General features: G+C 54.7%; 2 protein-coding genes, 1 non-coding gene and 1 pseudogene across 9 annotated transcripts in view; 1 reads left to right on the top strand and 3 right to left on the bottom strand.

Annotated features, from left to right (window-relative positions):
- Positions 1 to 439, bottom strand: part of LOC9267104 (uncharacterized) — a 33,191-nt gene extending 32,752 nt beyond the window's left edge. For all 7 annotated transcript variants that reach the window (XR_010740605.1, XR_010740606.1, XR_003241866.2 and 4 more), the window contains exon 1: positions 7 to 439. Coding sequence is in view for 1 of the 7 variants with exons in the window: in XM_015780908.3 (XP_015636394.1) it covers positions 7 to 181 (175 nt within the window). In the remaining 6 variants the exon portion in view is untranslated. The remainder of the gene's footprint in view (positions 1 to 6) is intronic.
- LOC107278758 (uncharacterized) lies at positions 264 to 18,185 on the top strand (annotated as a pseudogene).
- On the bottom strand, positions 18,064 to 21,253 carry LOC4335358 (BTB/POZ domain-containing protein At2g13690). Its single transcript, XM_026025024.2, has 2 exons — positions 20,415 to 21,253; positions 18,064 to 19,254 (listed from the first exon to the last, which is right to left on the bottom strand). The coding sequence occupies exons 1-2, from the start codon at positions 21,084 to 21,086 to the stop codon at positions 18,343 to 18,345; spliced, it is 1,584 nt and encodes a 527-aa protein (XP_025880809.1). The 5' UTR covers positions 21,087 to 21,253; the 3' UTR covers positions 18,064 to 18,342.
- A 4,767-nt stretch (positions 21,254 to 26,020) lies between these two features.
- TRNAV-AAC (transfer RNA valine (anticodon AAC)) lies at positions 26,021 to 26,094 on the bottom strand. The gene has a single exon. It is a non-coding gene; the product is annotated as a tRNA-Val (tRNA).
- Between the last annotated feature and the right edge of the window lie 263 nt (positions 26,095 to 26,357).

Genomic DNA, 26,357 nt, shown 5'->3' with positions numbered 1-26,357 from the left:
ACTAACCGGAGGGGACGACGAGGAGCGGCGGCTCGACGCGGGGGATTGAGGAGACGGCGGCGAAGGGGCGCGACGGCGTGAGCAGCGGGAAGAGGCGGGGAGTCGCTGAGGCTACGGAGGAGGCGTGTTCGGCCGGGGGCTGGAGGCGGCGGAGGTGGAGGAGGCGGCGGTAGAGCGCCATGGTTGGCAGCGGTCGGCGGAGGCTGGATGGAAGGTGGCGGCGGCGGCGGCAGCGGAGGATTGGAAGAAGCCCTAGGTCGGGGATGGGGGAGGAGCTAGAGGAGGGCAAGAGGAGCCGGGGGAAGCTTTGCGTGCCGGCGGCGCACGCTAGCTTTTGCTGCTGCGTTGACGAGAGAGGAAGAGAGGGGCGGCACCGCCCTCCGGCGGCGGCGGCGGCGGCGGCGGCGGCGCAGAAGAAGGGGACGGCGAGGATGACGGTGGAATGGTGGATGCAGTTAGGTTTCCATATATTGGGTCACTGGCCAATGGGGGCCACATCCACATACGGAGTAGTATATGGCAACGGCTAGGAATTGAGCCGACGAGTAGTCTGTCGCAAGTTCGCAACGGATCGCAACGGCTAGGAATTGAGCCGACCCATATGGAATTGGCAGCTCTAGGCATGTGTTTGGTTTGAGAATTACTCCATCCGTTTCTATAAAACGTTTTAACTTTAGTTTAACTAAACTCGAACTATTTTAAATTTAATTAAGTTTATGAACAAATATAGTAATATTTATAATACCAAATTAGTTTCATTAAATCAATAGTCGAATATATTTTCATAATAAATTTGTGTTGAGCTGAAAAAAAAAATTTCTATAAATTTTGTTAAATTTGAAATAGTTTGACTTTGACCAAAGTCAAAACATCTTATAACCTGCAACGGAGGGAGTAGATGGGATTGGTTGAGTCCATCCCTGATAGATAGGATGGTTCTATTTTCTTGTTTGGTTCGAGAAATGGAATGAACCATGTTTCTTTTTTGTTTGAGGGATAAAAAGGGATAGAATGGTCCTATCACTTGTTTGGATAGAGAAGTGAAGGTAAAATAGCTAGATAGAGATACCTCTATAGATAGAGTTGGTGAGGTTACCCCTCTTGTACCAAATACAGAGGAATGAATGAATTATAATCAGTAGTTGATGAGCATACAGTTATGCTTCCTCCTTTTACATTGCTGTTGTTTATTTCCTACACACCATAACCACTCCACCACAGATCATCAGACAACAGCAAAAAAATTCAGCAGAATCAGATCAATCAACAGCATAAAAAAACTTCAGATGCTCCATGGACTTTGTAAGTCTTGCTCAATTAACTCAGTTGTAGATTCACTTATCCAATAAATACTTGCTCATATCAGAAAATTTTCTACTGTGCTAGAATTTACCGAACAAACAAAACAACATCATGTGATGTTCTTTGTAGCAAATCTTGGAAAAGAAGACATCGAGGAGGAAGGGAAGTGAGGATGGGGAAGTGACGAGGGAGGGAGGTCATCGCTGGCGGCGGCCACTTGTTAACGAAAAACACGACGGCCTAGGATATCTACTTAACTCTAATGTAGGTCCAAGGCTAGCCTTAAGTGTGTCAAGGGCGTGCCAGCTAGTTTGATCCTGCAACCAATAAGGAGAACAAACATAATAAGTCAGTCTATAGCCGATCGGCCGATAGGTCGATGACATATCGTCAGTGATACCAACCGATATAATTGGACTAGATCGGCTATGGATTGATGTATGAATAAAGCACAAACCCTAAACATGCCTCACGCCGCCGCCTCCGCCTTCCTCTCGTACGTTTTCATCACCCTACCCTACCAAACAAAAGGCCGTATTGCCTTCATTCAACCGATGTATATTACAACCTATGGCTCCAGAAAATAAATGTGTTCTTACCCGGGTAAAATTACCATCAAGACTTCACCAGCCATAGAGTCGCTTTACCAGAAAAGTAAAACGACTTACAATCCTATAACAAAGGTTATATCATACTATATCATTCTATGCTATAATAGAATGAATTTCTCTATAATTCATAAGAATTAACACATGTGTTTATATTTACGATTATATTTTTTTAAGTAGCAAACGGTGTATGTCTATGGAGATGGTCAGAGTCATAGTCGAGTGTGCATCTAAGTAGAGATAGGGTGAGTGTGCTTGGCTGCTTGCTATCAGGTCTTTCTTCCTTAGTAGCAAAAGCTGAGTAGGACACCACAGTACCACACCGGATGACGAAGCTCGCCTCCCCAATCTCCAACCGTCAAGGAGCCAATGCAAAAAACAAACAAAAAAAATCACGCGGCAAACAATGGGATTAAAATTCACCTAAAGTTTTTTACATGATTAGCTAGAAATGGTTCGATTTTTATGTGGACTTTTATCATGTTGAAAGCCATTAACAAAAAAAAAGAAAAAAAAGAGTTGTTTGTGCATATCTAGAGCTCTGTAGTCACACCATCACCAATGGAAGCCGCGAAAAATAGGCAAAACAAATCCCCAAATCCAACAACCTGAAGCGGGTCTCTCAACACTATCTCACTTAGCTCGCTTCAGTCTGACGACCATAGCCACTCCTTTGCTCGCCGCTCCTCGTGGCGCGCTGCTCGCCTCGCAGGCCGTGTCGGCCAGCGGCGGCACCATCGTGTTCACCACCCTTGGCCGCAGCCGCTATGAGTTTAATATCTTCTCTCTCCCCCTCTCGCCCTCCCCGCATAACCCTGCCACCGAGCTCTACCTCACCGATGGCGTCTCCGTCAACTACAATGGCAACTTCGCCCCCACCTCCCACTCCGACTCCATCCTCTTCATCTCCGAGCGCAACGGCTCCCTCAACCTCTACCTCTCTCCCGTACCCTCCTCCTGCCACGAGGCGCTCGAGGCGGCGGCTCTCTCGCCGCTGCTCCCTGGGAACCCATCGCGCTCTAGGACCGGCTATCGCTCACACCCGACGGCTCCCACCTTGTCTATGTCTCCACCGCCATCCCCGCTGTGGAACCGCGCAGCAGCTGGGTCGCTGTGAACTCCATCGAGCTGTCCACCAGCCGCACGTGCCGCCTGACGCCGCTTGGTGTTGCGGACTTCAGCCCCGCCGTGTCGCCCTCGGGTGAGTGGACTGCCATTGCGTTGCCTGGCGCCGCCAGTTGGAACGGTGATGACGGAGCGTGGGGCTCCTCACCGGGAGACCGCGTGGGCCCCCCTTTGCCGGTTCGGCCGGGGGCGCTAAGTGAGGTTCTAAGCCCTTGATCTGTGGAATGTTTCGCGAGAGAGCAAATTCACAAGACGCGGGCGATGTAGACAGGTTCGGGCCGCTGAGAAGCGTAATACCCTACTCCTGTGTTCTGGTGGATCTGTGTATGAAGGAGTTACAAAGAGCTGGAGAGAAAGAGCGTTTGAACTCTAGAGACCCTCTCCCTACTCTTTTTTTTTCCGTCCCTTCTACGAGCTCAGATCTTCTCCCTCCCCTTTTTCTTGGTAGGCATGGTCCTCCTTTTATATCTCAAGGGGATACCACATATACCATTTCTACCTACCCTTCTTTTGGGTGGGGACCCATCCTACTTTGATCAAGATTTGGCTCGTACTTTTGTCTGACACCGGGATAGCCCTGTTCTCTCTCATTAATGGGCGGAGATTTGCAATGGCTGCTGTTTGAATGACCCTCCGATGGGATGGGTCATACCAACCTCCACTCCGTCTGAAGCAGGTGCAACGTGGAAGCACGGTTGTTTGCCAATGACGCAACCGGCGTATGACCAGTCACAGACCGGTCATTCTTGTCCACCACGTGTCAGTTTAGCATGCTACACGTCTGCCCTTCTTCATACAATGGCTTCCTTGCAATGATTGCGATGAAGCCTGGAATGTATCTGGCTGGGGCTGATGTGCCAACTCCAGGAGTCCCCACGCCGGCTCCGACTAGGGACGAGTGCCTGGAGGCGTGTGTCAGGCCGCCTGTTGCCCCTTAACCCGCGATCTGACCGGTCTGTGACCGGTCACACACTGCGACCTGTCACGGACCGGATAAGCCTGCGCTATACTGCATTAAATGCGGCGTGATGCGCTCGTCCAACCCGCAATAAACGCGGTTAGGTGAGCGCCGCTGTGCTCACCTAACCCATTCACGTGGCGCCAAACCCTCAGGGGGTCGGGGCGCCCCAGCCCTCGGGGACGAAACGGGAGCGGCCCGACCCCTCGGGGAGATAGAGGAAGGGGCGGCCTCTTCACCCTCGGGCCCGACCCCCCGAGGGGGTCAGGCCACGTGGGTGACCGCGGCTGCCCCAAACCTCTAGTCAAGATATCCCCGGTCCCATGTCACCGACAGTAGCCCCCGGCGTTATGCCAGGGCGATCGCCCTCCTCGAGGAAAACGCTCGGGCGTGACGCCACTCCTCAGGCCTGGTGACAGGTGGGGCCGGTCTCTACAGGTGGACAGGAATCCAGTGGTCGCAAATCGCGCGCATCGGCAAGGGAAAAACCGACCGACAATAATGAGCGGCTTTCTTCAAGACCGCTACATTACTTGAGTAGCGCACGAATTGGGACGAGCCGGTTTGTTTCGCCTGGAGATGTGATGATGGTGCATCGGTCGGCGAGCGTAGTTAACGCGCGCACGATATGTCCCATCTCGACTGCCACGGCCGCACATCCGCCTCGTGCGCCGCAAACGGGCGAGCGGGATTAGTGGAGGAGTGGGCGCGAGAAACGAGGGGGCGAGATAGTGGGCGCGGGAAGCGAGGAGCCGGGCACAGCGTTTGGCAAGGGTATAAAGACGCTGAGGAAGAGATTCGCTTCCTTCCTCTCGCCATTATTCCCCTTGCCTTCGCCGCTTGCGCTCTAACTTCTCGTTTCCTGTGCCCTACCCTCGCCACACTCACTCGCTCTCAAACCCCTCCTCCGCCGGCGTTATGGTACGGGGCTCCGCACCGCTCGACGGTAGCGTGCTGCCGCCTTCTCGTATCGTGAGCGAGAGGCAGGTCGGGCTGCTGCGCCGATTCATGCCGGAATCTGCCACCGGCCGGGAGGTGGTTGCGCTGGGTGAGGGACGCCCGGCGCCACACTACCCGGGGTGGTCCGTATTCTTCCTTCCCTTCGCAATGGCAGGGCTGGTTCCGCCATTCTCTTCTTTCTTCATGGATGTTCTGGAGCTTTATGATCTCCAGATGGCGCACCTCACCCCCAACGCAGTAATGACGTTGGCCATCTTCGCGCACCTGTGCGAGATGTTCATCGGGGTGCGCCCATCTCTCCGGTTGTTCCGGTGGTTCTTCACCGTACAGCCGGTGTCGCCACCGTCGGTAGTCGGTGGCTGCTACTTCCAACCGCGGGGGCCGGTGCTGAACCGCTACATTCCCTGCGTCCTTCGCAAGAAGTGGGATGACTGGAAGAGCGACTGGTTCTACACCCCTCTCGCCGACGAAGCGCGCCTCCGACTTCCGAGCCAGCCCCCGGCGCAGGCCTCCAGCTGGCGGGCGCCGGTAGATCTGGGAGACGGCTACGACGCCGTTCTTGATCGCCTGGCCGGTTTGCGATCCCAGGGGCTCACGGGGGCCATGGTGTTCGGCGACTACCTTCGTCGCCGAATCGCGCCGCTCCAGCGGCACGCCCGGGGCGCCTGGGAGTACACCGGGCCCGAGGACACCATGAGGACCCACCAGGGGCGCAAATGGGACTGGGACCCTGAGGACTTCAGGATAGTGGTCCAACGGGTGCTGAATCTCAGCTCCGTGGAGGCATCCCTCATCCCTCAAGGGGTCCTTCCCCTCTGCTGCGATCCAGAGCGCGCCAACATCCTGACCATCATGCAGGAGGTCGGGGCGTCGGGGGAGCGGGCCCCCCGAGGCCACGATGGCGCGGGCGGGAGCCGCAGGGGGGAACAATCTACCCCAGGAGGGGGTCGTGCTTCTGGGCCCCGTGACGGGGGCCCGGGGGGCAGCCGCCCTGCCGACGCCCGGGGGAAGAGGAAACAGGAGGATACCCCCTCCCCATCTCCTCCCCGAGGGGGCGGGGCGGTGCGTGCCAGCAGCAGGCGCCCGGAGGGTGCTGTGCCGACGTCGCAGCCCGAGGGGGAGCGAAAAAAGAAGCGGCTCCGCAAAATAGGGGGGACCGAACCAAGCCGGGGAAACCTCATCTCCCCCCCAAGGTGGTCGTTTAGTCGACCTCCTCGCAGGTTCGTCCCTGCGCCTACTGCGGTCATATTCATTCTCCCATCTCTCAAGGCAAGTTTTCACTCACCCGTTTTTCGTCTTCTGGTTTTTCTTCTGCATCAGCGAGATCCCGTCGCGCCCTTCTCGCCATTCCAAGTCCGGCCGGTCTGAGGCCGAGGAGACGGCGACCGCGGAGGCCCGGAGGCGGGAAGCCGACCGGCGAGAAGCCGCAAACCGCCTCCGGGAAGCCGAGGAAGCTGCCCAGGAGGCTATCCGGGCTCGCCAGGCTGAGGAAGCCGCTTGGGAGGAGGCCAGACTCCACCGGGCCGAGGAGTCCATCCGGGAGACGGAGGCGGCGCGTGCACGCGGGCGGACTGCCAAGCCCCCGACCCGACTCCGCCCGAGGCGACGACGACTTCCGAAGCCACCCACGACGAGGCCGCGGGCGCACCGCTCGGGCCCGACCCATCGGGCGATGCTCAGGACGAGCCAGCTTCGGGGGACGTCCCTGAGTTCGGCACGTCGATCGGCGGGCCGAGCCGTGCGGCATCCTTTACGAGGCGGCTCTTCCCCATGCCTTCCGCTGCCCCACCGAGCGCAGAGCCCCTTCTGCAGGCCTTGGCCACTGCGAACACCACGGTGTTGGACGGGTTAAGTGCCCAGATGGAGGTCCTACAGGTAGAGCGGGCGGAGCTCGACGCGGTGTGGGCGCGTGTCGAAGAGGGGCGACGCTCGGTGGAGGCCATGGTGGAGGCGGGCCGCAAGGCACACCGCTGGCACACCTCGGAGCTCGAGGCCCGTCGTAGGGACCTGGCGGAGATCGCCAGGGAGGTGGAGGAGGAGCGAGAGACTGCCCTCATTGCCACCGCCGTGTTTAACGCGGCGCGGGACGACCTCTGCCTCCAATACGGGAGCCGGGGGGCGGAGCTAGAGAAGAAGCTCGACGCGTCCCGGCAGCGCGAAGAGGCCCTTGAGGCTCGCGCCACGGTGCTGGAGGAGCGCGCCCGTGCCCTGGACACGAAGGAGAGGGAACTGGCGGGTCGCGAGGCCGCCGTCGCCATCCGGGAGGCAACGCTGGCAGCGCACGAGGCCGCCTGCGCCGAAGAGGAGTCCGCACTCCGCCTCCGTGAGGACGCGCTCACCGAGCGGGAGCAAGCTCTCGAGGAGGCCGAGGTCGTGGCGCAGCGGCTGGCGGACAGCCTGTCCCTCCGCGAGGCAGCGCGGGAGGAGCAGGCGTGCCGTGATCTGGAAGGCGCCCGCGCCGAGAGGGCCGCACTGGATCAGCGGGCCGCTGAGCTCGAGGCGCGGGCGAAGGAGCTGGACGCGAGGGCGCGCAGCGGCGGGGCGGCCGCGGGCGACGGTGATCTAGCCGCCTGCCTCGCAGCTGCTGAACACACCATCGCCGAGCTGCAGGGCGCGCTAGACTCGTCCGCCGGGGAGGTCGAGGCCCTCCGCTTGGCAGGCGAGGTAGGGCCCGGCATGCTTCGGGACGCCATCTCCCGTCTAGACCGCGCCGGGCGGCAGGCGGGCCTCTGGGGCGGGCGGATCGCGAAATATGCCGCCAACCAGGGGGGCCTCGCCCAGCGCCTCTCAGAGATGGCCAGGACTCTCCAGCGGCTCCCCGAGGAGCTCGAGGAGACGATCAAGTCATCCTCGAGAGACCTCGCCCGGGGGGCAGTGGAGCTTGTACTGGCAAGCTACCAGGCCAGGGACCCGGACTTCTCCCCGTGGGCAGCGCTGGACGAGTTCCCTCCCGGAACCGAGGACGACGCGTGCGCGCAGGTCCGGGACGCCACCGTCCACATCGTCCACAGCTTCGAGGGTACGGCCCCTCGACTCGCGTTCGCCCTCGACTCCGACGAGGAGGGCGGCGACGGTGGTGTGGACGACAGTGACGACGAGGCCGGCGACCCGGGAGCCTCAAAGTGAGCCCCCAGGCCCCCGCCAATCTTAGATAGTTTTTCCTTTCTTCTTCCGAGGCCTTCGGGCCTCCTTCTTGTACAAACTAATTTAATCTGCAATCAAATAAAGAAGAAATTTTTGTGTCAGCTCTGTTCGTTGTGTGTATGAGACGAGGATGGTCTGTGCCGCGGTCCTTCTATGTCTTGGCTTGAACGAGGGCTCGTGCCCAGGTCCCAGCCTCAAATGGCGCGGGTCGGGGCTAGTGTCTGGGGAGATCCACGTGTCGAGACTGGCCAGGCCGGGAACGTGGTGACCGAGGGTTATGGATGACCCGATTGTGGGCCTTTGCCGATTCCCCCCCGGAGTTCACCACGCCCCGGGGCACGGCTCGGTTCTGGGCCCCGTTTGGCGATTTTAGCCGGCCCGGGCCACCGAGGGCAGGATCGGGCACGAGCGTGCTAATTCAAGCCAAGATTCTTCGAAAGGAAACAATGGCACAGACACAGTCCTTAGGAAATCGAAAATACTTTTATTGAAATACGGAAGAGAAAAAAGATAAGTATATGCATGTGGTAGCCCCCGGCCAACCCTGCACGCCCGAGGGGGTGCGGGGTTGGCCCGAGCCCGAGACCTGACACCCGACCCCTACTAAGGGTAGAAGCGACGAAGGTGTTCGATGTTCCACGGGTTAGGCAGCTCTGTGCCGTCGCCCGTGGCCAGCCGAACGGAGCCCGGCCGGGGGACGCCGATCACTCGATACGGACCCTCCCACATTGGTGAGAGCTTGCTCAGTCCAGCACGCGTTTGGACACGGCGTAGGACGAGGTCGTCGACGCAGAGTGATCGGGCCCGGACGTGGCGCTGATGGTAGCGCCGCAGGCTCTGCTGGTAGCGCGCGGCTCGGAGGGCCGCGCGCCGCCTTCGCTCTTCCAAGTAGTCGAGGTCATCTCTGCGAAGCTGATCTTGATCAGCCTCGCAGTACATGGTGGCCCGAGGGGACCTCAGGGTGAGCTCGGATGGGAGAACCGCCTCCGCGCCGTAGACGAGGAAGAAAGGCGTTTCCCCGGTTGCTCGGCTTGGCGTGGTTCGGTTCGCCCAGAGCACCGCTGGCAACTCCTCGATCCACGAGTCGCCGTGCTTCTTGAGGATGTTGAAGGTCTTGGTTTTGAGGCCCTTGAGGATTTCCGCGTTGGCGCGCTCCACTTGGCCATTACTTCTGGAGTGGGCGGGGGAGGCGAAGCAGAGCTTGATGCCCATGTCTTCGCAGTAGTCACCGAAGAGTTCACTAGTGAACTGGGTGCCGTTATCCGTAATGATACGGTTAGGCACCCCAAACCGAGCAGTGATGCCCCTGATGAATTTAAGTGCGGAGTGCTTATCGATCTTGATGACCGGATAAGCCTCGGGCCACTTAGTGAACTTGTCGATAGCGACATACAGATACTCGAACCCGCCCGGGGCCCGTCTAAACGGACCCAGGATATCGAGCCCCCAGACAGCAAACGGCCATGAAAGAGGTATGGTCTGCAGGGCCTGGGCCGGCTGATGGGTTTGCTTGGCGTGGAACTGGCACGCCCTGCACCGCCGGACCAGGTCGACCGCATCGTTGAGAGCCATCGGCCAATAGAAACCCTGGCGAAAGGCCTTGCCAACCAAGGTGCGTGAGGCAGAGTGGGCTCCGCACTCGCCTTCATGGATATCGGCAAGAAGCTCGACGCCTTGTTCCCGAGGAATGCACTTCAGGAGGACTCCGTTAGCCGCGCGCCGATAGAGGGTCCCTTCCACCAGCACGTAGCGCTTGGAGATGCGCTGGACGCGTTCACTCCCTTCGCGGTCCTCGGGTAGAGTCTTATCTACGAGGTACGCCTGGATCTCAGCGATCCAAGCAATCAATCTAAGGGAGCTGGGAGCGCTCCCCTCGGGTCCCGAGGCCTGGACTTCGACGGGCCTCGGGGGCCGTTCAGGCGCGTCCGTCTCCCCTAGGGGGTCGGGTCGCGCCGACGGCTGGGCAAGCCTTTCTTCAAAGGCGCCCGGTGGGGTCTGGGCTCGCGAGGAAGCGAGCCTTGAGAGTTCGTCGGCGACCGCGTTATCCCGCCTGGGCACGTGCCGAAGCTCTATTCCGTCAAAATGGCGCTCCATACGCCGCACCTGGCGCACGTAAGCATCCATTTGCGGGTCAGAGCACTGGTACTCCTTGGAGACCTGGTTAACAACCAACTGAGAGTCGCCTAACACCAGGAGGCGGCGGATCCCCAGTCCAGCCGCCACTCTGAGTCCCGCAAGGAGTCCCTCGTACTCTGCCGTATTGTTGGTTGCCCGAAAGTCGAGGCGGACCAGGTATTTGAGGACATCTCCGCTTGGCGAGGTCAACGTGACCCCCGCACCGGCGCCCTGAAGAGACAGGGAGCCGTCGAACTGCATCACCCAATAGACGGTGTGAGGCAGCTGCGAGGGGCCTGAGCTGGCCTCGGGGACGGAGATGGGCTCAGGGGCCGGGGTCCACTCTGCCACAAAGTCGGCGAGGGCCTGGCTCTTGACTGCGTGGCGTGGTTCAAAGCGCAAATCGAACTCAGAGAGTTCGATTGCCCATTTCACCACCCGTCCAGTACCCTCTCGGTTATGCAAGATTTGGCCGAGGGGGTAAGACGTAACCACCGTGACCCGATGCGCCTGAAAATAATGGCGCAACTTCTTCGAAGCCATCAGAATAGCGTAAAGCATCTTCTGGGCCTGAGGGTATCGGGTCTTAGCGTCCCGGAGGGCCTCGCTAACGAAGTAGACGGGCCGCTGCACCCTTCGGCGGGGCCGATCTTCTTCACTAGGGGCCGCATCTCCAGGGCGCTTTTCGTCCGAGAGGCCTCGCGAGGCGCACTCGGCTTCTGTGCCGACGACCTCGGGGTCGGAGGGCGACAGGCACGGCCTTCCCGCAGTGGCCCCAGGGCCATCCTGGGGGTCGGGGGCGCCTGGCACCGTCGGACAAGCGGGCGGAGGGCCAACTCCGGCCGTCGGGGGCCTTTGGCCACCGTTCGGCTCGGGGGCCTCTCCTCCCTGCTCTCTCCCGGGTCGAATCGACACAGGGTGGGGACGCGCGGAGCGAGGATCGTCCTCGTCACGCTCCGAGAGGCCGCGCGGGGCGCACTCGGCTTCTGTGCCGATGACCTCGGGGTCAGAAGGCGACAGGCGCGGCCTTCCCGCAGTGGCCCCGTGGCCATCCTGGGGGTCGGGGGCGCCTGGCACCTTCGGACAAGCGGGCGGAGGGCCAGCTTCGGCCGTCGGGGGCCTTGGGCCACCGTTCGGCTCGGGGGCCTCTCCTCCCTGCTCTCTCCCGGGTCGAGTCGACACAGGGTGGGGATGCGCGGAGCGAGGGTCATCCTCGTCGCGCTCCACGACCAACGCCGCGCTGACTACCTGCGGGGTTGCCGCCAGGTAAAGTAGCAACGGCTCATCTGGCTCCGGGGCGACCAGGACTGGGCGAGAACTGAGGTACGCCTTCAACTGAGTGAGGGCCCGTTCAGCCTCCTCCGTCCAGATAAACGGCCCGGAGCGTTTGAGGAGCTTAAATAGGGGTAGTGCCTTCTCTCCCAGCCTCGATATGAACCGACTTAGGGCGGCCATACAGCCAGTGACACATTGCACATCCCTAAGCTTGCTGGGGGGGCGCATTCGCTCTATAGCTCGTAACTTCTCGGGGTTGGCCTCAATGCCTCGGGCAGAGACCAAGAACCCGATAAGCTTACCCGCAGGCACGCCGAACACGCACTTGTCGGGGTTCAGCTTTATGCGGGCGGTGCGGAGACTTTCGAAAGTTTCCGCTAGATCCGAGAGTAAGGTCTCTTGGTTACGTGTCTTCACAACCAAGTCATCAACATAGGCCTCAACATTACGTCCTATTTGGCTACCCAAAGAAATTCGAGTAGTACGTTGAAAAGTAGGACCTGCATTCTTTAACCCGAAAGGCATTGTCGTATAACAATAAGTTCCTATGGGGGTAATGAATGCAGTTTTTTCCTCATCCTCCCTAGCCATGCGAATCTGATGATATCCAGAGTATGCATCTAGAAAACACAAAAGGTCGCACCCCGCGGTGGAGTCGACAATCTGATCTATGCGTGGTAGGGGGTAAGGGTCCTTAGGACATGCCTTGTTAAGGTCGGTGTAGTCGATGCACATCCGAAGCTTGCCGTTCGCCTTGGGAACGACGACCGGGTTCGCCAGCCACTCCGGATGGATGACCTCTCGGATGAATCCGGCCTCCAGAAGCCGCGCCACCTCCTCGCGGATGAAGGCTTGACGTTCCGGGGCCTGCCGCCGCACTTTCTACCGGACCGGCCTTGCGCCCGGCCGTACGGCGAGACGGTGCTCAATCACCTCCCTAGGGACCCCGGGCATGTCCGCCGGTCTCCAGGCGAAGACGTCGGCGTTTGCCCGCAGGAAGGAGACGAGCGCGTCTTCCTATTTGTCGTCCAGAAGACCACCGATTCGTGTGGTCTTGGACGGGCCGTCGCCCAGGGCCACCTGCTTGATCGGGACCTCGTCGCACGTGATCATCCGCTGCCTCGGGGCGGCTGGGACGGAGGCGCTTAGCCTCTCGTCGCCACCCGCGGGCTTGCATGCCGCGGCGAGGTGGTCCGCGCGCTGCTCTATGCAAGCAAGCGCGACTTTGAGGTCGCCATGGACGGTGATGGGGCCACCGGGGCCCGGCATCTTCATCTGGAGATAGGTGTAGTGGACCGCCACCATGAACTTCACCAACGCGGGCCTCCCCAGGACCGCGTTGTAGGGCAAACTGAGGTCCGCCACATCGAAGTTCACCCGCTCCGTGCGGAAGTTGGCAGAACCACTGAAGGTGACCGGGAGGTCGATATGACCTAGCGGCCAGGTGTGCCCCGGCGTTACACCGATGATCGGCTGGGACGGCCGGAGCACCATCCCCGGGGCCTTGATGGCGTCAAAGGCAGCAGGGGAAAGGATGTTGAGGGCTGCACCCCCATCTATGAGGACACGCCCCAACTTCACGTTGCAAACGGTGGGGGAAACCACCATCGCGATCTGTCCTCCCTGGGCAACGCACGGCGGGTGGTCGGTCTGGTCGAAGGTGAGGGCAACCTCCGACCACCGCGCCCGCCGCGTCGCCTCATGGGTAGGGGCCGCGGCCAGAAGCTCTCGCTTCATGGCCTTGAGGCTCCGACGAGAAGCGTGAGCGCATGCTCCCCCATCGACGGTGGCGATGGTGGCCCCAGGCTCCTGGAACCCTAGGTCATCGTCGCCATCGTCAATGTCCTCGGCGGGGGCCTTCTGCTTGGCCTCACTTCGCCGGTTGCCGGAGGGAGCCGCTGGGGCCTTGCCCTCAAGGCGCTCCTGCCTCCTCTCCTCCTCCCACGTCCTCGTCCGCTCAGCCAAACTTTTGACCGCGCGGCAGTCCGCGAGGTCGTGGAGGGAGGTGTTGTGCACGGTGCACCACTTGCCGGTCGGGCGCTCCCTGCTGGGAGCGCCGGCCTCCTTCTTTTTGTCGCTCGTAGGCCTCCCCTTTCGGGTGGCCCGCGAAGCACCCTCGACGGCAAGGACGTGACCCTCGTCGTCGGAATGGGCCGACCTCTTCTTCCTCCTCCTGTCCCGCCGCCCTGACCGAGCGGCGGATCCGGGGGCGGCCGAAGCTGCCACACCGGAACCGGTGGAGTTCCAGGTCCATGCCTCCTCCTTGCGAGCCACACGGTCCGCGAGTTGAAAAAGCTCCGCAGTGGTCTGGGGCTCCTTGGAGGCGATCTTCTCGAGCATGCGGTTGTGCCGCACGCCCCCCCTGAACGCGTAGATCACCGCGTGTGCAGGGATGCATGGTATGGTGTTGCGGACTTGACAAAACCGCTGAATGTACGAGCGAAGAGACTCATCGTCCCCTCGTTGTACCGCGTGCAAGTCCGCTTCTTCACCTGGGCGCGGATATGTGCCCTGGAAGTTCATGGTGAACTGCTGGCACAAATCCTCCCAAGAGTGGACCGACGCGGGTGGCAAGTTCATTAGCCAACCCCGCGCCTGTCCTTTCAGGGCCATGGGGAAGAAATTCGCCATGACCCTGTCGTCACCCCCGGCGGCCTCGATCCCAGTCGTGTAGATCTGGAGAAACTCGGCGGGGTTGACGCTTCCGTCGTATTTTTCGGTGATGGTGGGCCGGAACCTTGGGTGCCAACGGACGTTCCGAAGGCTCGCCACAAAGGCTTGACAGCCGGCACCGCCAACCGGGGACACGGGGGGCTGGCCCCCGTGCCCCGACCGAAGTGGCGCTCCGGACGAGGAAGCGCCCTCCGATGCGTGGGCAGCACGGTGATCATTGCGCCGGCGCTCGATATTGAGGCGGGCATCCGGCCCCTCACGCACATCTTCTTGGGTCGGAGGCATTGACGAGGGAATGGCGGACGAACGGCGGGCAACGGCCGCCGCTCACCGCGCCCTCCGCCTCGACGATACGGAGCCGGCAGTAGCAGCGCCAGTGGCCTTGGTGGCGGAGGACCGCCCGCCGGCGCCTAGGCGCTGTTGCGCCGTCATGACCAAGTTGGCCACGTCATCTAGCCAACGTCGAGTTGGAGTCTCTGGATCAGGGACGACGGGCGGGTGACGCAGGAGCACGCCCGCAGCCTGGAGCGCTCCCTGGGGCGTGCTGCCATCACCGTAGACGAGGAGACGACGCTCCCCGTCTCGCCGTCCTTCTCCATCGCTCGTGGGCGGCGAAGTCGCGGATCTTTCGACCCCCTCGAGCGCCTCCTCCCGCCTAAGACTTCGGTGAGAGGGGGGCGGCGGAGTACGAGCTCGACGACGCGGGTTCTGCTCGCTGTCGTCACCGCTAGCGCTCGGAGAGAGGTTGTGCGCCACTGCCCGTTCGGCCATTGGGCTGAGCGGGAGAAGCTTGGCGCACACGAAAGAGGACGAGGGCTTAGAAAAACACAGGCGCGCCCCTACCTGGCGCGCCAGATGACAGAGCGTGGGGCTCCTCACCGGGAGACCGCGTGGGCCCCCCTTTGCCGGTTCGGCCTGGGGCGCTAAGTGAGGTTCTAAGCCCTTGATCTGTGGAATGGTTCGCGAGAGAGCAAATTCACAAGACGCGGGCGATGTAGACAGGTTCGGGCCGCTGAGAAGCGTAATACCCTAATCCTGTGTTCTGGTGGATCTGTGTATGAAGGAGTTACAAAGAACTGGAGAGAAAGAGCGTTTGAACTCTAGAGACCCTCTCCCTACTCTTTTTTTTTCCGTCCCTTCTACGAGCTCAGATCTTCTCCCTCCCATTTTTCTTGGTAGGCATGGTCCTCCTTTTATATCTCAAGGGGATACCACATATACCATTTCTACCTACCCTTCTTTTGGGTGGGGACCCATCCTACTTTGATCAAGATTTGGCTCGTACTTTTGTCTGACACCGGGATAGCCCTGTCCTCCCTCATTAATGGGCGGAGATTTGCAATGGCTGCTGTTTGAATGACCCTCCGATGGGATGGGTCATACCAACCTCCACTCCGTCTGAAGCAGGTGCAACGTGGAAGCACGGTTGTTTGCCAATGACGCGACCGGCGTATGACCAGTCACAGACCGGTCATTCTTGTCCACCACGTGTCAGTTTAGCATGCTACACGTCTGCCCTTCTTCATACAATAGCTTCCTTGCAATGATTGCGATGAAGCCTGGAATGTATCTGGCTGGGGCTGACGTGCCAACTCCAGGAGTCCCCACGCCGGCTCCGACTAGGGACGAGTGCCTGGAGGCTCTCATCATTCCGACGGGACGGGGCGAGGCGTGTGTCAGGCCGCCTGTTGCCCCTTAACCCGCGATCTGACCGGTCTGTGACCGGTCACACACTGCGACCTGTCACGGACCGGATAAGCCTGCGCTATACTGCATTAAATGCGGCGTGATGCGCTCGTCCAACCCGCAATAAACGCGGTTAGGTGAGCGCCGCTGTGCTCACCTAACCCATTCACGTGGCGCCAAACCCTCAGGGGGTCGGGGCGCCCCAGCCCTCGGGGACGAAACGGGAGCGGCCCGACCCCTCGGAGAGATAGAGGGAGGGGCGGCCTCTTCACCCTCGGGCCCGACCCCCCCGAGGGGGTCAGGCCACGTGGGTGACCGCGGCTGCCCCAAACCTCTAGTCAAGATATCCCCGGTCCCATGTCACCTACAGGTGAGGTCCAGGACCTTCGCACTGACATCTACGTCTTCTGCACCGCTTACGGGTCCTGGCGATCACTTGCCGTCCATGACGGCAGCTAGCCGAGCTGGGCCGACGAGACCATCGTCTTCTTCCACTGCCAGGATAGCAATGGTTGGTACGTCGTCTATCGCGCCTGTTAGGAAATGATCAGCAAATAAACGATAAATAACGATAGATCAATCACAAAAGACACGACATTTAACATGGAAAACCCTACTAAAGCAGGAGAGAGAAAACCACGAGCGCTAGCCAGCAAATATCTTCGCTATATCGGGTGAGGTTACAATGCCGAACGACGGCTCACAAGAAGTATATATAAAGGTGAAACCCTAAAAGGATAACGATCCAAGCCTCCGACGGCAGGCCTCCGCTTCGCTCCGTCCAAAGTTGGCCTTTATACGTGTGTAAATGAATTTGGATCCAATTCAACATATTTCCGTCACGGATGACAGAGTCGAAGCGGCGTCCGTCGAGCGAATCACCCCGCGGGGGTTCCACGCCTTCACGCCGGCCGCGTCGCCCGGTGCGCCGGGGCTCGTGGCGGTGGCGACCAGGCTTGCGGGCTCGGACTACCGCCACATCGAGGTGATCGACATGAGTGACGACAAGAACGCCTACTTTGAGGTGACCAGACCCGTGGCGCCGCGCGTGCACCGTTTCAACCCATTCATCTCGCTGGACGGCGCACGCGTTGGGTACCACCGGTGCTGGGGGAGAGGGAACGGCGACTCGCCGTTGCTGCTGGAGAACATCAAGAGCCCAGGGCCGGCAGACACGTTCTCCTTGTTCAGGATCGACGGGTCGTTCCCTCCTTCTCGCACGACGGCAAGAAGATCGCGTTCGTCGGGCTGCCGGGGATGTACGTGGTGAACTCCGATGGCTCCGATGGTCGCCGCAAGATCTTCTCCGGGAACGCCTTCCTGACGTCGTTGGACTGGAAGAGGAAAGGCGTGATATACACACAAGCATCGGGCCGGATTTCGCGATCGAGAGCACGGAGGTGGACGTGGTGGCGATCTCCCTCGGCGACGACGACGACAAAACCATCTCGATGAAGAAGCTCACCGTGGGAGACGAGAACAACGCATTCCCGTCGCCGCCACCGGACGGGAAGTGGTTGGTGTTCCGGTCGGGGAGGTCGGGGGCACAAGAACCTGTACATCATGGACGCCAAGGACGGCGAGGCCGGTGGCATCCGGCGGCTGACGGAGGGCCCATGGTCGGACACGATGTGCAATTGGTCCCCCGACGACGAGTGGATCGCCTTCGCCTCCGACCGCCATGCCCCGGGGAGCGGCAGCTTCGCCATCATGGTGCACCCCAATGGCACCGGGTTGCGGCGGGTGGTGCACAGCGGCGACGGCGGCCGGACCGACCAACCACCCATGGTTCAGTTCAGACTCCAAGAGCCTCGTCTTCACCTCCGACTACGCCGCCGTCTCCGCCGAGCCGGTCTCCAACCCTCACCATTACCAGCCATACGGCGAGATCTACACCGTCGACATCGACGGGTCCAACATCCGGCGGCTCACGCACAACTCGTTCGAGGACGGCACGCCGTCGTGGACGCCATACTTCCTGGACCCCCGGGACGTAGGTGAGACGCTGCAAGCCTCAGGCAGGTGCGCGTTCCAGGATTGCCACTGGCTCAACATCGAAGATGCCCAACCTGAAGAGCTCATCTATGGCAAGAGCTGCTAAGTGAAGCCATGTCACTGACTGATTATGCTGAATTAAGCCAATAAACCATGGATATTGGAGTGCATGAATGTAGATATAATACTATGTAGCATGAATCTACTGTATGAAGTAGTATGAAACATGGGAAGGGCTACACACTCCCTGGTGCAGTTTGTATATTTTTCCCAGGAATAAGATCATGTACAGTGATGCCATCTTCAAGGCAAACGATATCCAAATTGCTACATATCTTCTAGTTTTTTTTTCTTGGCCAGTTTTATGCTTACATTGTTGCATATAATGGAAGCAGCTAAGCTAGATTTATTAAGAAGAATATTCTACAAGCTAATACAAGAACTCTAATTTTACATTGATACACACAAGATTATATATCAGCAGACAAGTGAACTCAACTCTCAACGACGTGACTCTAGGGATGATCTGACAAATGATCTTCTCCACCATACCTGGAAAGCTCTACTAAGATTCGGGCACTCTGTGCCCCTGGATGCGAAGCATTGGAACCATTCTTCAAATAGGCTCTGTTGCTGCTGGAGTGGAAGAGTGAGAAGCGCTTGCCCGAGATTCTCCTCCAACATTCTCATATCTAACCCTTTGGAGCATCTTTGAAGCCAACCAAAATCCATTAACATGGGCCGAAACCATCCGTAGAACAATTGGCTCCTCAAATCGCTGGGGCACTGAACTTTCCCTTTCCCCAGGACAATAAACACATTCGCTGATATCCGACTTAATTCGTACCTGAACATTGCTGATGCTTGCCCATGCATGCTGATGAGATCTTCCTGCTTAGCCCACAACTCAACAAATTCTTCTGCCATATCATTGTTCACAAGAATATCAAAGAGCCAGTTGAGGTTCTCGGTTTGCTTACTGACTCTTTCGATCATAGGCTTACTATCTCTAACAATTTTGTCCGAGCAGAGGTCTTCCGTAAAATGCTCCACTAGTGAATTCAAACAGGAACAACAAATCTGGTAAAGGCTACCTTTGTTTAGCCCAGACAAATCTTTTTGATAGACTGAGCTTCTACTGAGAAGACCATTGACTAAAGATTGCATCTCTTTTCTTGCACCAGTGTTGGTGCTGCTTGTGACAGATTGGATGAGGTGAACTGTAACATCGTCTGAGATGCTCTGGCATTGTGGTTTTAATCTTGCCAGTACATCTTTGGATACTGCTTCATCGAAAGTACATCTAGCAAAGAGGTTCTTCAGCTTCTCTTCCTCATTCTCATTCCATGGAACTGCCTCAATATACTCCAAACATGATTTGATTCCTCTGTCAAACATTATAGAGGAAGATACCTGCAATTCAAGATGTAGTAAGGATTATGGGACCCATAATCAGATGATAATGGGCATGTTTGTCTGCGTTGTACAGCCGCTGGCTTCAACAAAGCAGCTATCAAGTGCAGCCGAACTAGTACAATATAAAATTAAATCAAGAAGAAACTATAAATATGGTACTAAGAGTAAATATGTACTATTCATGCTCTGATAGCAATGTTCAAGTATTAATATGGACATCTGAACCCTCTTAATGGCGTGCTCAATTGCTGAGCTACCCTGGAACAGACACCTCACCTTTAACTGGAGACCACTAACAGTCTGCAGTGCAGGGTAGCCATCAGCAGCTAAGGACAAAAAAAGACACCAAAATAAATTGTCAAAATAATCTAAGTTGTGGGTATCCTTAACTATGCATGACAAAGATTGCAATTGTCCTAAAATTTCCATTTTTTATTATTAGAACTATTTTCCTGATGACTTTATGCCGTACTTACTACACTCAATGTGCTTCAGTTCATATCCTTCAAGGCTTCGACTATAGGTGTACATGCAATAGAAGTTTATGAGTCCATTGACCCGTTGTGGAGTACTATAATTGCACACAGCAACAATTGCTGATTGAATAGAAAAAGGCATAACCTTATAGCGATCATGGTACAATAATTATAAAACTGCTGCCCTAGTATGAAATATATTAATTAGGTAGTTCATTTAATTGTTGATATAATTAGTTAGCTAGTCTCATTTAATTGCTGTCATCACAGCACAAGTTGTATAAAATGAACATTAAATCCTATTGGTCATACCACTATCTTCGTATCAACTAAAAGAACTACTGAGCTAGTATGAGTTGCACTCCCAAAATGGTGTCATCCCTAACGAGATTTTAGTAGGCACTAGAAGATTAATACCAACTCACTGGTTTTCACAGAAAATGCAATCATCGGTAAGAAATTCAGTTAAAAACATGGATGTACATACTGCACAGTTAATAGTACATGTTTACGTTCACGAATCTACCACAAAACCATCGAAATTGAACCATATTAACCCGCAGTACGAACGTGAAGAATGCAATTTCCACAACTACATGGCCACATGCGTATGGTCCTCGATGCGAAACTCAACGAAACAGCAACAGAAAAAAAAAAAGGTAAGGATGCGCAATTTGTCACCTCGAGCACGCCTATTGCTCGTGACACGCCGGCCCTGACGAACCACCGCATGGGATCGGCCTCGAACATGAGCTCCACGGTCTCCTTGAACGCCTCCACGTTCTCCACCCCATCCACCTCAATCCTCTTGCTCCCGCCGCCGACAGTGGCCTCCGGCGGCGGCGCCATGGCCGCGAAGAAGGCGCTGCTCTCGCAGAGCACGGCGGAGTCCAGCTCCATCGCCACGCTCCTCCCGTCCCTACCACGGAGGCACAGCTTCAGATCCAGCCCTCTCCCCTCCTCCTCCTCCCGCTCTTCACGCACCGCCACGAACGGCACCGACGGCCTCGGCGTCGCATCCTCCTCCGAATTCGCCCCAGCCGCCACCGCCGGCGAGCCGTCGGGGTCTATGGGGGAGACGCGGCCGGGGGAGAGAATGCGGCGGGGGTCGATGAAGCCCGCGAGCCTAGACGACGGGGAGCTCTGGAAGGACGGCAGCGAGACCGAGGGCGACTTGGGCGGGAGCTTACCGCGCGCGCCGCCGCCGCCGACGCCCTCTCCTCCTGCCGCTGACGCGGCGGAGAGCGGGCGGTGGTGGTCGGGGCTCTGCGGGGTGGCGGAGAAGGAGCAGCACCAGCCGCGGGGGAGCGCGGCGCTGCTGCGGCGGCGGAGGTGGTGCGCCGCGTCCGCCATGGGAGGGGTCTCCGTGCGGTAGGTAGGTAGGTAGGTGGGGGGCGATCTAGGGTTTGGAGGCGGAGGAGGACGAGGTAGTCGAGGAGGCCGCGGCCATGGGAGGAGGATTTTCGCTAGCTCGCGCGGTACAAGTAAGGAGGAGGTTATTCTACTGAGCTCTTGGACTCACTCTGCTGCCGCTCCCGGGAAGCGGAGGAAATAATTGTTAGGGAAGGTGGTGGGTCCCACACGTAAGTGAGATGAAAAGACGCGGAAAAAAATTACAACCAAACGAGTAAAGTTTTTTTTCTTCCTAATTTCTTTCCGCGCCTTATTAATATTGGGACGGACCTATGCATCGGGCGTCCGATCGGCTGGGAGCAAAATCAGGCACTGACGTCAGCATGACATCAGCGCCCGATTTATGTGCAAAACTATTTTAAACTGATTTTTCTCCTAAATTACTTATCCAAATCATGATCCGATTGCACTATTAAATTTGTTGCAATTAAATCTTCAAAATAAGATCACACATGGATATATTCCGACGAAAAAAATTTAGCTTATTATTGAATTATTTTTAAATATTGCACGATGTTCCACCAGGTATATCGGAATTGTTTCAGATCGAAAATGTTTCACTCGTTTAAATCAGGTGTTGTTTCACCTATATAAAAACAATGTTTCAGCAAATAGCAAAATAATATTTCGGTTCACTGCAACATTAGATCTGTACACACAGTGAAATATTGTTAATACACTAGGTGAAACATTTTTCGGTGGAACAAAAAATAAACCAAATTCCCTTAATAAGGGGTTTCCAAAATATGTGGGTTTTTTTGCAATGAAATGTTTCGTTCACTGCAATATTAGATCTACACATAGTGAAACATCATGAGTACACTAGGTGAAATATTTTTGGTGGAACAAAAAATAAACCAAATTCCATTAATAGAGAGTTTCCAAAATATGTGGGTTTTTTTTTTGCAAAAGAGTATTTTAATTCACTGCAATATTAGATTTATTAGTGAAACATTGTAAGTACACTAGGTGAAACATCTTTTATGGAAAAGGGGGAGAGAGAAATAAGTGGGTCCAATAGGTGTGCACGTAGGAGGAGGGGCGCGCGGGGGAGCGCCCGATCCGGCTCCCCCCACGCCGGACGCCCGATTCTAATCATTTTCATTAATATTGTCATCATTAAATTGGTAAATATAGACAATAAACCATGATGTAGAGATAAAAATGTTACCATTTCTGTAAAAGTAGTACTATATGTTTTTAGCTTTTCTGTTTATAACCATGCGTAAAAGTCCCTTTTTTTTAAAAAAAAATGTTTTATCAGTAACATGCTTAAGTCAACGCTAATAAATAGTTAAATTTATAAATAGTATAAAAATTCCTAACTATACCGAAACTGTTTCTATAAAAAGGAGTAATGTACTAGCAGTAATGTACTAGCAATAATGTTGTCTTCGACCGTTTTCATCACTAGTCAAATGCATTGTGGTGCCTTGGATTCTGAGAGTGCGCCATGGTGGGGGTATAATGTTGTGCAGTTTCCAAAGGATTTCAAGGAGTCATGTTGGTGATCGGTCCTTCTTCCTATCCTAAGCAAGCATTATTTTGTCATCCAAAGCATGTGATGTGAGCTGCACATGAACAAAAAGACTACTCCATATACTATATATATATATTCCCCATACCGACCAATGAACGGTTCAGCCGGTACTGCACTACTGCTCCTACATTTTTTTGATAATGGATAAAATCCGGTCTCTATATTCAAAGTGAATATATATAGCCAAAGGTTTACACGAGTGCATACACTCTAAAACTCATAATCGAGAAACATGGAAAAGAACAACCGAAAAGAAAAAAAAACTAGAAGACTAGCTCTAATCTTTTTCAAACTTGAAGTAGATGCGGAGCTAGCCCGCCCTTCCACACCCCCTTGCTGTCACAGCAACCACCACAGAAGCTTCTCTATTCCACCAAAGATCAAACAAAGGCAACAAAACTAGTCCGCCAATCACCTTATAGTTGCCAAGCAAGGGTCTCATGCTGTCTGAACAACCTACTCATCCGTGGTGCTAACGACTCTATCGCCACCATGCCGTCGTCGCTGCAGAGAACCACCTCCGTCGAGCTGCCATAGCTTATCTCACCAAAAGTCGTCGCTGCTACACCGACACCACATCACACGACAACCAACACCCCACAATGCAAACGACACCTTGTTGCCCCATCGCCCACCTCCGCCGAGCCGCCGAAGCTTATCTCATCGGAGGACCTCTGCTGCCAAGTTTTCGTCATTGCATACCAAAACATTTGCCAAGCCGTTGTAGCTTATCTCACCGAAGAGTCGTCGCTGCAACGCCGATATCGCCGCAGAACATGACCTTCATCGAGCTGCTGCCACAACTTATCTCGTCAGGAGCCATCGTTTCCACGCCATCTTTCCAGCTGACCTGCACCACCTCCCCTTCTTCTCCTCTTGGCGCTGCTGTTGTGCGAGGCGTCGCTCCTAGCGCGCCACCAAGCCATCATCATCCGCCACCGCCGAGCCGTCACCGCCATTGCTGCGCACACCACTAGTGCGCCGCCACCTTCCTGCATAAGTTAGTGCAAGTATAATAGTGAGCTATAAGTTTATTTAAAGGAGAGAGGTAACAAGAAATCAAAGGTGTTAGCTCTTATACAAGAGCTAGCTTAACACAAGCTACAAGACAAATATATTAAATGTATAAGTGAGAAATAGAAAGAGGAAAAGAAAATTATAACCAACCTTACAGCTAATCTATTATATGTGTTAGCTTTAAGATAGACTAATAGTAGAAAGTGAGCTTTACTATTATCCTTACTTTTACAGGGCAAGCGGCCCAACAACTAATCTGCCAGAATGTGATTAAACGTAATCACTGCTACTAGGACAAGTCACATAAATCAATGGCTCGCAAAGCGGCAATTGCTCAGTACTTAGTCCCTCCATCCCATTTTAAGTATAACCATGGCTTTTCGCAAATCATCCCTCTTATTTGAAAATTTTTTAAAACAATTTAAAAACATAAGTCACGAGTAAAGTACTATTCATATTTTATCATCTCATAACAATCAAAATATTAATTATAAAAAAATTTCAAATAAGATGGATGATCAAAGTTGAGCGTGGAAACTTATGGTTGCACCTAAAATAGGACGAGGGAGTACTACTAACCAACTTTAGGTTATTAATTAAGTAATGGGGATGCAATTAACATTTTTCTTTACTACAAATATCCCAAGCTTTTGTTAAGTAATTAACACACATATCCCATGCTCTGGTTAAGTAATTATCTACAGGTTCAAGATGGAAAACCAATATAACACTGGTGGAGAAACCATCTTTGGTCGGTCGGCCTAAATCCATAATAGTCCCGGTCCCATTAAAAACCGGGACTAAAAATAATTTTTAGTCCCAATTTATAAGAGCAACAGGACTAGAGGATCTTTATTCCCGGCTGGTAACATCAACCGGAACTAAAGATGATCTTTAATCCCAGTTGGTTCCATGTCAGACTATGTCAGACGCCTAGGATCTTTAGTCCCGGTTAGTAACACCAACCGGAACTAAAGATATATTTAGTTCCGGTTGGTGTTACTAACCGGGAATAAAAATCAACACGTATTATATAATCCCTATTACTTATCCTCTTCTCCCGTCCACACAACAAACTCTCTCTCTATCTCTTTTTTTCATCTTTAACTCCCTAACTCCCCATCTCTTTTCCCTTACCTCTTTCTTTTTCACAGAGCAGCTAGATCGGATCGAATCGGAGTGAGAGCGAGAGCGGGCCGGCCGGGCGGTGGCCGGCGCGGGGCACGGCGGGCCACGCGGCGGTGGCCTGCCTGGCGGCGCGCAGGGTCACACGACGGCGCTACGGCAGGCGGAGGCGGCGCGGAGGGCGGCGCGGCGGCGGACAGCGTCGTGGAGGGCCGCGCGGTGGTGGCCGGCCGGCGCGGAGGGGAGGCGGCAGTTGCCGGCCGGCGCCTCTGGGGATTTTTTTTAATTTGTGATTTATCCTGTGATATATTTGATTTGTGTGTGATGTGAATTTGCGATGAATTTTGTAGAACTTGTGATGTAATTTGATTTGTGTGTAGTTTTTTTAGGATTTGTGATGTATTTGATTTGTGTATATAAGTAACCTCAAGATTTGTGATGTGGATTTAGGATGTTACATTGATTTGGGATTTAGGGTTTGATTTGGGGATATGCATGCCACTTGGTTCGGGAGAAAATAAAAGGAGAAAATAAAAAAGAAAAAAACAAAGAAAGGGGATCATCTGAACTGCCGCCTGTTATCCTCTCTTTAGTCCCGGTTGGTGGTACCAACCGGGACTAAAGATCGATCTTTAGTCCCGGTTATTTTACCCGGGACTAAGATAACGATCTTTAGTCCCGGGTTCGTAGTTCCGGTTGGATAACCGGACTAAAGGGGGTTACGAACCGGGAGAAAATATGGTTTCTCCACCAGTGTAAAAAGATTGAAGCGAAAGAAAAATGAAGTAAAAAAAGATGGTTTAGTTAAGTAATTAACTGCATGCAGTTTCAAGCTGCAAAGTCAAAAAAAAGATTGAAGTGAAAAGGAAAAGATAAAAAGCAATATAGTAAATAGATTGAAGTGAAAAAAAAAGGATAAAGAAAATATAAAAAGCATTATAGTAAATAGATTGAAGTGAAAAATAAAAGATTGAAGTGAAAGAAAAAGGAAGTAAAAAAAAAAGATGGTTTTGTTAAGTAATTAGCTGCATGCAGTTTCAAGCTGCAAAGTCAATAAAAATGATTGAAGTGAAAAATAGAAACTAAAAAGCAATATAGTAAATAGATTGAAGTGAAAAAAATGGATAAAGAAAATATAAAAACCACTATAGTAAATATATTGAAGTGAAAAAGTACACTATTGTGAAGTTAATGGCGTCGCCCGGGTTCGAACCGGAGACCTTCAGTGTGTTAGACTGACGTGATAACCAACTACACCACGACACCTTTTGGTTGCTGCCGTGCGAGTTAAACTTTTGTCTTAAAGAATCCGCAACCACAAGGAGCATTAACTCTTATAAAGCAAGAGATACAAGAAGCTATATCATTAACAATTTTAAGCCATTAGATTATATTATTACAAAGATAATAACCGTTGGATCAAGAAGCTACTTATTCATCCAATTCAATCATTTATTACTTCCTCCGTTTCATAATGTAAGTCATTCTAGTATTTTCCACATTCATATTGATGTTAATGAATCTAGATA

Source organism: Oryza sativa, chromosome 4, assembly GCF_034140825.1.
Source record: "Oryza sativa Japonica Group chromosome 4, ASM3414082v1".
Taxonomy (NCBI): domain Eukaryota; kingdom Viridiplantae; phylum Streptophyta; class Magnoliopsida; order Poales; family Poaceae; genus Oryza; species Oryza sativa.
The sequence above is the reverse complement of the archived record's forward strand: the minus strand, read 5'-3'. Positions and strand labels throughout refer to the sequence as shown.